This window comes from Scyliorhinus torazame, chromosome 21, assembly GCF_047496885.1.
Source record: "Scyliorhinus torazame isolate Kashiwa2021f chromosome 21, sScyTor2.1, whole genome shotgun sequence".
NCBI lineage: Eukaryota > Metazoa > Chordata > Chondrichthyes > Carcharhiniformes > Scyliorhinidae > Scyliorhinus > Scyliorhinus torazame.
The window spans coordinates 131,794,586-131,808,270 of NC_092727.1; the positions used below are offsets into that span (position 1 = coordinate 131,794,586).

General features: G+C 49.9%; 1 protein-coding gene across 4 annotated transcripts in view; it reads left to right on the forward strand.

The window, feature by feature from the left end:
* LOC140398688 (growth factor receptor-bound protein 7-like) overlaps positions 1 to 13,685 on the forward strand; it is a 274,640-nt gene that overhangs the window by 203,728 nt on the left and 57,227 nt on the right. For all 4 annotated transcript variants that reach the window (XM_072487677.1, XM_072487678.1, XM_072487680.1 and 1 more), the window contains 2 exons: positions 3,360 to 3,467; positions 8,659 to 8,757. In XM_072487677.1, coding sequence (XP_072343778.1) covers positions 3,360 to 3,467; positions 8,659 to 8,757 — 207 coding nt within the window. The remainder of the gene's footprint in view (positions 1 to 3,359; positions 3,468 to 8,658; positions 8,758 to 13,685) is intronic.

Below are 13,685 nucleotides of genomic sequence, written 5' to 3' on the forward strand. Positions count from 1 at the left end.
AAACTCTTTCCTGCAATGCGGCTACCTTTTGGGGGCTGACACAATCCTCCTTCAACCACTTTCCTCCTTCCTTTGGTATGTGTCACTTCCACCCAAATCGACTCCATATCCTCTGAGCCTAGATTGACGCTCAGAACTGTACTTATTTCCTCTTATTAGCAGCGCTACCCCACCATCTTTTCCTTCCCATCTATCCTTCCTAAAAGTCAAAAAACCCTGAATATCAAATACCCAGCTTTGATCTCATTACAACTTTCAAAATAGAATTTGGTGAATGCGGCCCAGGACTGCAGTATTCCTCTACTGGGAGCATCTGGGGTGGAGTTTGAATCTTGTCCCGTCAGAATCAGAGCCACAAATAGAAAGACCAATCAATGATTTGCTTCAGTGCCCAGGTAAGACAGAATTAACTCTGTGCTCTGACACTGCCTTTGCCCCGGAGATTATTCCATTTTTGCTGCCTCCTGCAGAAGACACATGTTATGGGTTTACAGAACCCCAAAGTGTTTCATGGAGTTCAACCGACCCACAACTTTTCATAGATTATGGTGTGGGAAGCACACGGCGTACTCTCCAGGTGTGATACAGCAGAAATGGACAAATAGTTTTAAAAACAAAACAATGTTTATTCTATGAACTCAATTTAACGTTTTAAAAACAAACATTGAATATCTTAACACCCATTACTTCAAAGATAACCCCAAAAGACTACAACACTAAATAATCATTCAAACTGTTGCTTTAAACATCCAAAAGACTTCAAACCTTCAAAAACAGATATGAGGTTACATTCAATATATTTATAGTCTTTGGATTTGCAGACATCAACAGACCAGTTCTGTGTTTTCCTGCAGCTCACAGCAAAATACACAGACACTCCCAGCTGCCTCCTCAAACTGAAACCAAAAGCAGAAGTGAGCTCAGCTCCCCCCACCCTCTGACATCACTTCAGTAATATGATCAGCTCCATTTCTTAAAGGTACATTGTTTAAACATCCATTTCTTAAAGGTACTCTCACATGACACACACCAGCGAAATATCAACTTCCAACGCACTTGGGATTGCCCAGAGCCGAGGATCCGGCACTGGATGAGACATCAAACCAAGGTCCCATCTGCCTCTCGGAGTAAGTGCAAATAAGCCCATGGCACGAAAGGTATCCAGGGAGCTTGGGATGGGTGTATAGTGTTTATGGGGATTTTATAGATTTTGGACCCTGGGCTGGGGATCGGGGGATAGAATAACTGAATCCAGGTTGATTTATATCCCAAGCTTGACAGGGAAAGGAAGGGATGAGGAGCAGACCAGACCAGCCTCCACCGTTAATCCCGGATGGAAAGAGCACGGGATCAGATCGCTGTGACTCAGATGTAACAGAGAGCAACGCCTGATGGAGATTGTGTTTCCAGAGGAGGATCGGATTTTCAGGCTCTGTCTGGAATTGGGATGCTGGATAAGGAATCCAGGACCTGTATTTTCAAGAAGAGCAGGGAGTCACCCCCGTGTCCTGGCCAGTGAACATCACTGAAACAGATTGTCTGCTCCTTATCACAATGCTGTGTGGGGGATTTTGCCGTGCGCAAATTGGCTGCTGAGTTTCCTACTTTACAACAGTGACCACACTTCAAAAATACGTAAGTGGCAGAAAAACATATTGGGATGGCCAACGGTTTGAAAAGTACAGCAGAAACCACGGGCGGGATTGTCTGGTCGGCAACGGCAAAATCACTTTCACCGATCGGCTGGAGAATCAACAGTCACGCCGAAATTGGGGGCGGCGCTGCTTTCGCGATGCTCCGCCCCCTTATTTGTCGGGAAGTCGGTGTGGCGGGTGCGGACTGACTCCAGCGCCGCATGTGCAAGCGCGGCTACGGACACGGCAATTCTCCGGCCATATCCACAGCTGGATCCGGGGGCTCTTCGCTGCGTGCCTGCTAGCCCCGCACCAGACGGAGGATCGGTGACTATTTTGTGCCGTTTTTTTGGTCATAAAAGGCCACCTTTCCCACGCCGGCATGGGGACATAGTCTCAGAATCGGGGAATCCAGCCCCATGTTCTGGGTTTTTTAGCCCTGCTAACCGCACTAACTCTGACAGACCCGATGCCATTAACCCTCTAACCCTTGGATTGGCAGAATGTCTGCCGCTTGTACCTGCATGGACCAGAAGGGGTAAAAGTCTCCAACCTTTTTCAGGAGAGCCTGGGCACGATTAAAGGGGCAGTGCCCAGGATTAGTGTTGATCCATTGCTGCCACTGCACTATTTCCATGCTGGGCCTCAGACCGGACCAATCTACAAAGTGTAAGCACAAGGTGGTGAATTGAATCCACCCCCCCCCCCCAATCTTTCATCCACTACCCCCTCCTCGAACTTTCATCCACTGCCCCCCTCCCCCTCCTCCCCCTCGAACTTTCATCCACTGCCCCCCTCCCTCCCTCGAACTTTCATCCACTGCCCCCCTCCCCCTCCTCCCCCCTCTAACTTTCATCCACTGCCCCCCTCCCCCTCCTCCCCCCCTCAAACTTTCATCCACTGCCCCCCTCCCCCCCCTTTAACTTTCATCCACTGCCCCCCTCCCCCTCCTCCCCCCCCCCCTCTAACTTTCATCCACTGCCCCCTCCCCGATCTTCCATCCACCGCCAGTCTAAACATTCGGACGGGATGGGAAACGACCCAGAAATGGCCATTCACTGGCCACTTCAGGGCTTCAATTGGGATAAGGGTGGGCCTCTCTGGCTGAGACCCTGCCGCCCCCACGGAAAATCGCTAAGAGGCTGGGGCGGATGGCAACCTGGATATGTATATATGAATATATAAAGGATTAATGACTACATTATAGTGTAAGACAACCACTAGATGGCAGCAGTAGATCCATGTATAAATATAATGAACTCCGAGGATCTTGCTCTCTTCGAACCAGGAGTGAATAGACAACAGTGTGTTGGAGAGATAGATAATAGCATAGTTAGCACATGTAGTTAAATATAGTTAATACTTATTCTCAATTACTTTATCACCAGTTATAGTTCTGTAAGAGTGAACAAACTCATCTCAATATTATTTAATTCTTTATTCAATTAAACCTATTTGCTTTAAGTTGAAGATTGCTAGTTTCTTTTGAATCTAACCATCAGACCATTCTGGAAGTGTAAAGCAAAGAGTAACAACATATTACAAACAGGTAATATAACACCATCCATGCAATTGCACGCTCCCCGCCATCTCGGAACTAACCGGGGGGAGTGGGGGGGGAGCATTACATTCTGCCCATGAATTTCGTTATTTTTGTAATTCAGCTCTGCCAATTGCCCGTCTGTATATTCCTGTTCATTTTTCTTCTTTTATTTTGCTCATCAGGAACCAAGGCACCTTCAGTATTTCGCTGATGTGAAAGAGAGTGACATTTACACAGTAACAAACAGAAAGATGTACAACTCACCAACAGATTTTGGGTTCTGTATTAAGGTATACGTGTGTGCGTTGGTATTACAGACCCTGACCACTGGATGGTAGTATTTGCTGCATGTTTTATTTGGCGTGTTTAAACTTTGGCATTCTCAGGGTTGATTCTGCATCTGAAAGGTGATAAATGTCTGATACTCATCCAGTTCCATCACATCACCCAGAAATCAAAACTTCCTCTGGGATAACTTTGAAATTAACCATTATGCTCAGCACCAGTGTGTTCAATTATCCAGTGTGCCTGCACCCCAACACACTTCTGCGTGTGGGCCTCTGTACGAGTCTCTGTGTGGGTCTGTCTGTCTGGGTGTTTCTCTGTGGGTGCCTCTCTGCGGGATCTGTCCTCAACTCTGTTTAACTTGTGCTAAAGTCTCCATCTCAGGTCAGACTAAACTGAAACCAAGATCAAGCTATCCCACTCCCTGTCATTCTGGTGAGCTCCATGTGACTATCCAAAAAACGCTTGAAAGTTCCTAAAGTGTCCGACTCCACTATCACAGCAGGCAGTCCATTCCACACCCTAACCACTCTCTGAGTAAAGAACCTACCTTGGACATCCCTCCTATATCTCCCACCCTGAACCTTATAGTTATGCCCCCTTGTAACAGCTACAGCCACCCGAGGAAATAGTCTCTGATCATCCACTCTATCTATCCCCCTCATTATCTTATAAACCTCTATTAAGTCGCCTCTCATCCTCCTCCGCTCCAAAGGGAAAAGCCCTAGCTCCCTCAACCTTTCCTCATAAGACCTATCCTGCAAACCAGGCAGCATCCTGGTAAATCTCCTTTGCACCCTTTCCAATGCTTCCACATCCTTCCTATAATGACGGACAATGCTCGGCACAACATCGAGGGCCTAAGGGCCTGTTCTGTGCTGTAATGTTCTATGCAGACCCTGCCCCAGTCTCTGGCTTGGCTGTGTCTCTAGAAATCAGCATTCTGAATGGACCTCATTACCTCAGGCAGTGCTCCCCTCGTTAAATCATCACCTCAACCCACTTCAACCTGTTCACAATACCCTCGCCCACTGAACACTCCAAATCTGTCACCCTGAAGCGCTTTGTCCCAAACCAATTGGCTCTCTGGCTCATCAAACTAAACTCATCATATTAAACTCCTCTGATTGTTCGATTTTTCAGCTCGCTCACACTGCCACTCGGTAACCCCCCCCCCCCCCCCCCCACCCCCCATTAATGAGCAATTTAGTGTGGCCAATCCACCTAGCCTGCACATCTTTGGGTTGTGGGGGCGAAACCCACGCAAACACAGGGAGAATGTACAAACTCCACACGGACAGTGACCCAGAGCCCGGATCGAACCTGGGACCTCGGCACCGTGAGGCAGCAGTGCTAACCACTGTGCCAGCGTGCACCGTGCTTATTTATTGCCCAAAGAACTCTAATAAATTATTTGAACACAATTTTCCTTTTACAGAGCCATGTTGGCTCTGTCTGGCCACATTGTGATTTTCTAAGTTTCCTGCTGTAACTTCCTTGATAATGGATTTGACCAAGTTCCCTATGACAGATGTTAGGCTAACTGGCCGAGCGTTTCCTACTTTCTGTTTCCCTCCTTTCTTGAATAAAGGAATTTGCTATTTTCTAATCTGTTGAGACCCTTCCAGAATCTAAGGTATTTTGTAAGATTGTAACCAATGCCTTCACTGTCTCTGGAGCCACTTATTTTAAGATCCCAAGATTCAGGCCATCTGGTCCTGGGGACTTGACAGCCTTTAGAGCTGATAGCTTGCCCCAGCACCTTTACCCTGGTGATGGTGATTGCTTTAAGTTCCTCCTTCCCTATCACCTATTGATTTTCAAGTATCTTTGGGAAGTTTTCTAAGTTCTCTTCATAAAGACAGACACATTGGGATGGATTCTCCGCCGTCAGGATTCACTGTTTCGCCGGCGTGGGGCTTCCCACAATGGGAAAGCCTATTGGCCGGGATGCAAGGTGGAGAATCCCGCCCAATATATCTGCTCAATGCCTCTGCTTTTTCCTTGTTTTCCATTAATAATTTCCCAGACTCACTCTCTCGAGGAATTACATTACCTTCCGTTATCGATTTAAAATTTAGGTGCTAGCTTTCTGTCCCACTCTACTTTCTTCCTCTTTTTTTTTCGCCATTCTTTGCTGGTTCTTCAATCTGGCCGATCCTCTGACTCACTGTAATCTTCACAGATTGGTAGTGTTTCTTTCAATTTGATTCAATCCTTAACTTCCTTATTCAGCCATGGATGATGCATCCTTCTCTTTTTTTCAACAAACATTTTATTTAGGCATTTATGGTTTTATAACAACAAAAGATACGAATACAAATGTAAACATAATTTAGTGCAAAACACCCCCCCCCCCACAATCTCCCACTGTTCCCGCCTAAGCTAGACAAAAGTAGCCTAACTCCCCCTACCCCCTTACTCCCTAACCCCCCCCCCCCCCTCTTATTGAATCTGCTAACAGTTTTGTTTTCTCCGAGGAAGTTGATAAACGGCTGCCACCTCCGGACGAACCCTAACGTTGACGCTCTCAGGGCAAAATTAATTTTCTCAAGACTGAGAAACCCAGCTATGTCGCTAACCTAAATCCCCGATTTGGGGGCTTCGAGTCCCTCCACGCTAGTAAGATCCGCCTCCGGGCTACCAAGGAGGCAAAGGCTAAAACATCGGCCTCTCTCGTCCCCTGGACTCCAGGTTCTCCCGACACTCCAAAATCGGCATCTCTGGACTCGGTGCCACCCTCGTTTTTAGCACCGTGGACATGAGATCCGCAAATCCCTGCCAAAATCCCCTGAGCTTCGGACATGCCCAGAACATGTGGACATGGTTTGCAGGCCCCCCTGCACACCTCACACACCTGTCCTCCACCCCCAAAAACCTGCTCATTCCGGCCACCGTCATGTGTGCCCAGGGAACCACCGTGAATTGTATCAGGCTGAGCCTGGCACATGATGAGGGCGAGTTGACTCTACTCAGAGCATCCTCCCACAGACACGCCTCTACCTCCTTACCCAGCTCATCTTCCCATTTACACTTTAGCTCACCTATCTGAGTTTCCTCCCACTCCATAAGTTCTTTATAGATTTCCGATACCTTCCCCTCCCCACCCCCCGTTCTAGAAACTACCTTGTCAGATGATGCATCCTTCTCAAAGACTCTTTATTTCTCACTACATTTTTGCTATGGGTTATTAAATATTTCCTTGAACATCAGCATCTCTGCTCTCGTCCCTTTTAACCTAATTTCCCAGTCCAGTTAATCAGGTCTGTCTTCATCTCTTTACAGTTACTTTCATGTAGGTTTAACATAGAAACAGCAGGAGGCCATTCGGCCCTTCGAGCCCGCTCCGCCATTCATTACGATCTTGGCTGATCATCCAACTCAATACCCTAATCCCACTTTCTCCCATATCCTCTGGTCACCTTCACCTCAAGTGCTATATCTAACTGCTTTGTGAAAACATTTGGCCTCAATTACTTCCTGTGGCAATGAATTCCACAGGCTCACCACTCTCTGGGTGACAAAATTGATATTCATCTCTGTCCTAAACGATCTACCGTGCATTCTCAGACTATGGCCCCTGATTCCGGACCCACCATCCTTCCGGCATCTACCCTGTCCAGTCCTGTTAGAATTTCATAGGTTTCTATGAGATCCCCCCTCATTCCTCTAAACTCCAGCAAATATAATCCTAACCGACTCAATCTCTCCTCATTCGTCAGTCCTGCCATCCCAGGAATCAGCCTGGTAAACCTTCGCTGCACTCCCTCCAGACCAGGAACATCCTTCCTCAGATAAGGAGACCAAAACTGCCCACAATATTCCAGGTGTGGCCTCACCAAGGCTCCTGTACAATTGCAGCAACACATCCCTGCTCCTGCACTCGAATCCTCTCGCTATGAAGGCCAGCGTACCATTTGCCTTCCTAACCGCCGGCTCCACCTGCATGCTTACCTTCAGCGACTGTTGCACGAGGACAACCAGGTCTCGTTGCACATTCCCCTCTCCTAATTTATGGCCATTCAGATAATAGTCTGCTGTCCCCTTTCTGCTACCAAAGTGGATAACCTCACATTTCTCCAAATTATACAGCATCTGCCACACATTTGCCCACTCACTCAACTTGTCCAAATCACACTGAAGGATCGCTGCATCCTCCTCACAGCTCACCCTCCCACCCAACTTGGTGTCATCTGCAAATTTGGAGATATGACATTTTGTTCTCTCCAAATCATTAATGTGTATTGTGAATAGCTGTGGTCCCAGCACGAGTCACTGCCTGCCAATTTGAAAAACTTTTAGGCTCTTACTGGGGTGAAGTATTGCATATAAGGTGACCCTTTTAAATCGGCCACTTGGGCATCTGTCAGCCCCACTCGCTGCCTTCAAATTCCTCCCTGGGTCGATGGCCTGATTGCAGACTGATCCCAAGAATGAAAATTCTAATATTTTCCTGACACTTTCTCCCAAAGCAGGCAGGTCATGCTGGGAATTTTCCCAACTCCCATTACCCATCTCAAGGATGCAAACCCAGCCCTAAATCTCTCCTGATGTTAATCCAGCTCCCTCACACTGTCACTCGGTAACCCCTCTCCCCCAGCACCCTGTGTTACTGACTGTATCTCTACTGATGTTAATCCAGCTGCCTCACACTGTCACTCAGTAACCCCTCTCCCCCAGCACCCTGTGTTACTGACTGTATCTCTACTGATGTTAATCCAGCTCCCTCACACTGTCACTCAGTAACCCCTCTCCCCCAGCACCCTGTGTTACTGACTGTATCTCTACTGATGTTAATCCAGCTCCCTCACACTGTCACCCAGTAACCCCTCTCCCTCAGCACCCTGTGTTACTGACTGTATCTCTACTGATGTTAATCCAGCTCCCTCACACTGTCACTCAATAACCCCTCTCCCCCAGCACCCTGTGTTACTGACTGTATCTCTACTGATGTTAATCCAGCTCCCTCACACTGTCACTCAGTAACCCCTCTCCCCCAGCACCCTGTGTTACTGACTGTATCTCTACTGATGTTAATCCAGCTCCCTCACACTGTCACTCAGTAACCCCTCTCCCCCAGCACCCTGTGTTACTGACTGTATCTCTACTGATGTTAATCCAGCTCCCTCACACTGTCACTCAGTTACCCCACCCCTATGTGTCTCTGCTTTTAACAATGTTCTTCCCTGTACACAGCTCCACACGGTGGGCAATGGCGGGAATGATGTTGGAGTGCTGTGTTCCGAGGACGAGCAGAGTCGAACATGCTGGATGACAGCGTTCCGTCTCTTCAAGGTTAGTCTGACTGATGGAAATGAATGAACAAATTGCTGATGAAGAGAGTGAGTATGATCGGGTGGGTCATGGATCCAGACAGGATCCATGGGCAAGGGGCATTAATAGTCTTGGGTGGAGGGGGGAGCGGTTTTTGGGGTGGTTTTTGTACGAGGTGTGTGGGGAAGGGGTCTTAACAGACCATCTGTATGCGGGGGTAAATTACTCTTTAAAATCAGGATTTCATACTCATGAATCCAGGACCCCAGCACCTCTGGGACCCCAGCACCTCTGGGACCCCCGTGCCTCTGGGACCCCAGTGCCTCTGGGACCCCCGTGCCTCTGGGACCCCAGCGCCTCTGGGACCCCAGCACCGCTGGGACCCCAGCACCTCTGGGACCCCCGTGCCTCTGGGACCCCCGTGCCTCTGGGACCCCAGCACCTCTGGGACCCTGATCCAAATTGGACAAATACACCAAGAAGGAAAATGCATTTTTCGGAGGTTAGACCAAGAAGGTGGGATGACTGGTTCAAAGTGCCGGGAGTGACATGATGGACTCGATAGCTCCCTTTTGCACTGGATGTTTCGATGATCTCCCCAATTCTATTTGTGCCTATCTGTGGTGAATGTATAGTGCTAATAATTCACCAGTGCATTTGTATCATGTCCTGCTGTGTTATGTTGTTAACCCTGTGGGCTCCACCTATGGGCCATTGTGTGGCTTCACCCACAGGGGGATATGTTGGGGCAAATACGGGCTCCGCCCCTGGCTCCTCCCCTTTAGAGGAAGTATAAGAGCTGCTGTCCTGCAGGCAGTTCCCAGTATTGTACCAGTAGCAGGCAGGCACTGTTCTAAGCTGATTAAAACCACGGTTTACTTCTCCACGTGTCTTTGAGTGAATTGATGGTCGCTGTCATGATATTCAAACACACACATCATGATGGACACACTAACAGGCAAATCAGAGTACACAACACCACAACCAATCACAGACAAGAACACCAACCACATAAAAAGCACGAGCACGACACCTGGAGGTCAGTAGGTCTGGGGAGAAGGAAGCATGAAAGAGCTGTTGAAACACCACAAGCAGGGAGCCCCCCACGTGCAGAGTGCAAAGACCAAGTTGTAAATAGTGAGTTTAAATAAACAAGTGTTGTACCATATGCAACTGTGTTGGCTCTTCTGTGTGTTAGAACACCCAACACCACATGGTACAGGAGTGGATCGATACCTGCCTACCAACCTGCCATTCTGGACATGGACCACACCGGCAAACCGCAGCCGATGCAAGTCACGGGGAACCTAGGCACCAACTGGAAGCTCTACAGGCAGCGATTTGACCTGTACATCCGTGCCACCGAAAAACAGAATGTCTCGGATGATTCGAAGATTGCAATGCTCCTCTTCTACGCAGGCCCCCACCCAAATGATGTCTTTAATTCACTGGTGTTCGAGGAAGGCGAAAACCAGGCCAAATATGACACGGTCATCCTCAAAATGGACCAGCACTTTCAAACTGAAGTAAACGAAACTTTCGAAAGATACATCTTTCAGCAACGCCTGCAAGGTAAGGAGGAGCTTTTTCAACCCTTTTTGACGCACCTCCGGATTCTAGCGCAGTCCTGCGGTTACGGCACCACCACAGAGTCCATGATCAGGGACCAGATTGTTTTTGGCGTTGCCTCCAGTGGCCTACGCCAGCAGCTTCTTAAAATAAAGAGCCTCACCTTAGCGTCTGCTGTGGAAGCCTGTGTCCTCCATGAAAATGCGACCTGCCGTTTTGCCCGATTCCAGGCGTCCGAGTTGGCACGGAGGGGGTCCCCAGCCGTCGAATCGGCAAGCCAGGCCGCCCACGACGTTGAACGCATCCAGGCCGTCGATTTCTTCCCGCCCCACGGCCCGGACGACAGCGGCCGCTTCCCGCGCTTTTCGCGGTCTCCCGCGCAGGTGCGCGCCAAGAATAACGGCCACAACGAGGGACGCACTGCGCAGGCGCGCCCACCGCAAGATCGCACTGCGCATGCGCAGTGGCGCAACGAACGCCGTGACGTCATGACGTGCAGCAAGTGTGGAGGTCTACACTTAAAAGGGCAATGTCCTGCAAAATACCAACAGTGCAACAGATGTGCCATGATAGGCCACTACGCAGCCCGCTGTCGTGCGGCTCAACCCATGGATCCGGCGCATCCTCGACAACCTCGCACACGAGTCAGGACCGTCCAGCCCACGCATCAAGACTTCCAGTTAAGTGATGCAGATGACCAGGATGACTTCAGAGTTGCCGTCATTGATGTCAACAAGGTCAATGCCATCAATCCAGACGATGAGTGGTGTGCCACCCTGACGGTCAACCGATCGCGCGTCGCCTTCCGTCTGGACACCGGCGCATCCGCCAACCTGATTGCTTACTCTGCAGTCCAGGCCATGAAGGTCAAACCACTCATCACACCATCCCGGCTTAAGATGGTTGACTATAACGGGAACGTTATCCCGTCCGTAGGATCTTGCCAGCTACAGGTGACTCACAAGGGGTACACGGCCACACTCCCCTTCGAAGTTGTGGGCTCATCAAAGGACTCGTTACTGGGCGCACAAGCGTGTAAGGTCCTTCACCTGGTACAGCGCATCATGTCTCTCTCTCCAGATGAGATATCCGACTTCCCGGATGCTGAGTTCCACGCGAATCTCCATTCCCTCCTCGCTCACAACCAGGAGGTTTTTGAAGGCATGGGGACATTGCCACACACGTACAAGATTCGACTCAGACCGGACGCCATCCCTGTCGTTCACGCACCTCGCAGGGTTCCTGCGCCTCTCAAAGACCGCCTCAAGGCACAACTGCAGATTCTTCAGGACCAAGGGGTCCTATCCAAGGTCACGGAGCCCACGCCATGGGTCAGCTCCATGGTCTGTGTAAAGAAGCCCTCTGGCGAGCTCCGTATATGTATAGATCCAAAAGATCTGAACAACAACATCATGCGGGAACACTATCCCATCCCAAAACGAGAAGACCTCACCAGCGAGATGGCGCGAGCCAACATATTCACTAAATTGGATGCGTCCAAAGGATTCTGGCAGATCCAACTGGACCCGGCCAGCCGAAGACTATGCACATTCAACACCCCTTTTGGCAGATTCTGCTACAACCGGATGCCATTCGGCATCATTTCGGCATCTGAAGTATTCCACCGCATTATGGAGCAGATGATGGAAGGCATCGAAGGGGTACGTGTATATGTGGACGATATCATCATTTGGTCCACCACTCCGCAGGAACACATGCATCGTCTTCGACGTGTCTTCACCCGCATACGGCAAAATGGCCTGCGTCTCAACCGTGCGAAGTGTGCTTTCGGCCAGACGGAGCTGAAATTCCTCGGGGACCACATCTCAAGGTCCGGGGTCCGTCCCGATGCAGACAAGGTTAGCGCCATCACAGCCATGCCACGACCGGCTGACAAGAAGGCTGTCTTAAGATTCCTGGGCATGGTCAACTTCCTTGGGAAGTTCATTCCCAACCTGGCTTCTCATACAACAAACATGCGCCATCTCGTAAAAAAATCGACGGAATTCAACTGGCACCAGTCGCATCAGCAGGAATGGGAGGAGCTCAAGCACAAACTGGTCACGGCACCAGTGCTGGCCTTCTTTGACGCGACTCGCCCTACAAAGATCTCAACAGACGCCAGCCAATCTGGTATTGGAGCGGTACTCCTGCAAAAAGACAGCACGTCATCATGGGCCCCGGTTGCGTATGCCTCACGAGCCATGACCCCTACCGAACAGCGCTACGCGCAAATCGAAAAAGAATGCCTGGGCTTGTTAACTGGACTGGACAAGTTCCACGACTATGTGTATGGCCTGCCACGATTCACGGTCGAAACTGACCACCGCCCCCTGGTCAACATCATTAACAAAGACCTGAACGACATGACTCCTCGCCTCCAGCGCATCTTACTCAAACTCAGGAGGTACGATTTTGAACTGATCTACACTCCGGGGAAGGAACTCATAGTGGCGGACACTCTTTCCCGAGCAGTGAGCACACCACCAGATGCGGAGGGGTTCGTGCGTCAAATTGAGGCACACGTGACTCTGACAGCAGCAAATATGCCAGCTGATGATCCTTGTCTGGCCCACATACGCGCAGAGACGGCGACTGACCCTCTGCTGCAGCGAGTGATGCGCCACATGACGGAAGGGTGGCTAAAAGGGCAGTGCCCCCAGTTTTACAATGTGCGAGATGATCTCACCAATATAGACGGGGTCCTTATGAAATCGCATAGGATCGTCATTCCACACAGTGTGCGCCAGATGATTCTTCGTCAACTACACGAAGGCCACTTGGGTGTCGAAAAATGCAGACGAAGGGCCCGGGCGGCGGTATATTGGCCGGGTATTAATGAAGACATAGCCAACATGGTGCTCAACTGCACAACCTGTCAGAGGTTTCAGCCGGCGCAACCTCCGGAAACACTTCTACCACACGAGATGGTGACGTCCCCCTGGGCGAAGGTGGGTGTTGACCTATTTCACGCGCTCGGCAGAGATTACATTGTTATTATAGACTACTTCTCAAACTACCCGGAAGTCATGCCTCTCCATGATCTGACGTCGTCCGCAGTCATTGGGGCCTGCAAGGAAACGTTTGCTCGCCATGGCATTCCAAGGACTGTCATGTCAGACAATGGACCTTGTTTTGCCAGCCGTGAATGGTCGTCCTTTGCCGCAGCATATGGTTTCACTCATGTGACATCCAGCCCTCTGCATCCACAATCGAACGGGAAGGCTGAAAAGGGTGTCCACATCGCAAAGCGGCTCCTGTGCAAGGCGGCTGATGCCGGATCGGACTTTAACCTTGCCTTGCTGGCCTATCGATCGGCCCCGTTATCCACGGGCCTCTCGCCAGCGCAGCTACTAATGGGTCGCTCCCTCAGGACGACG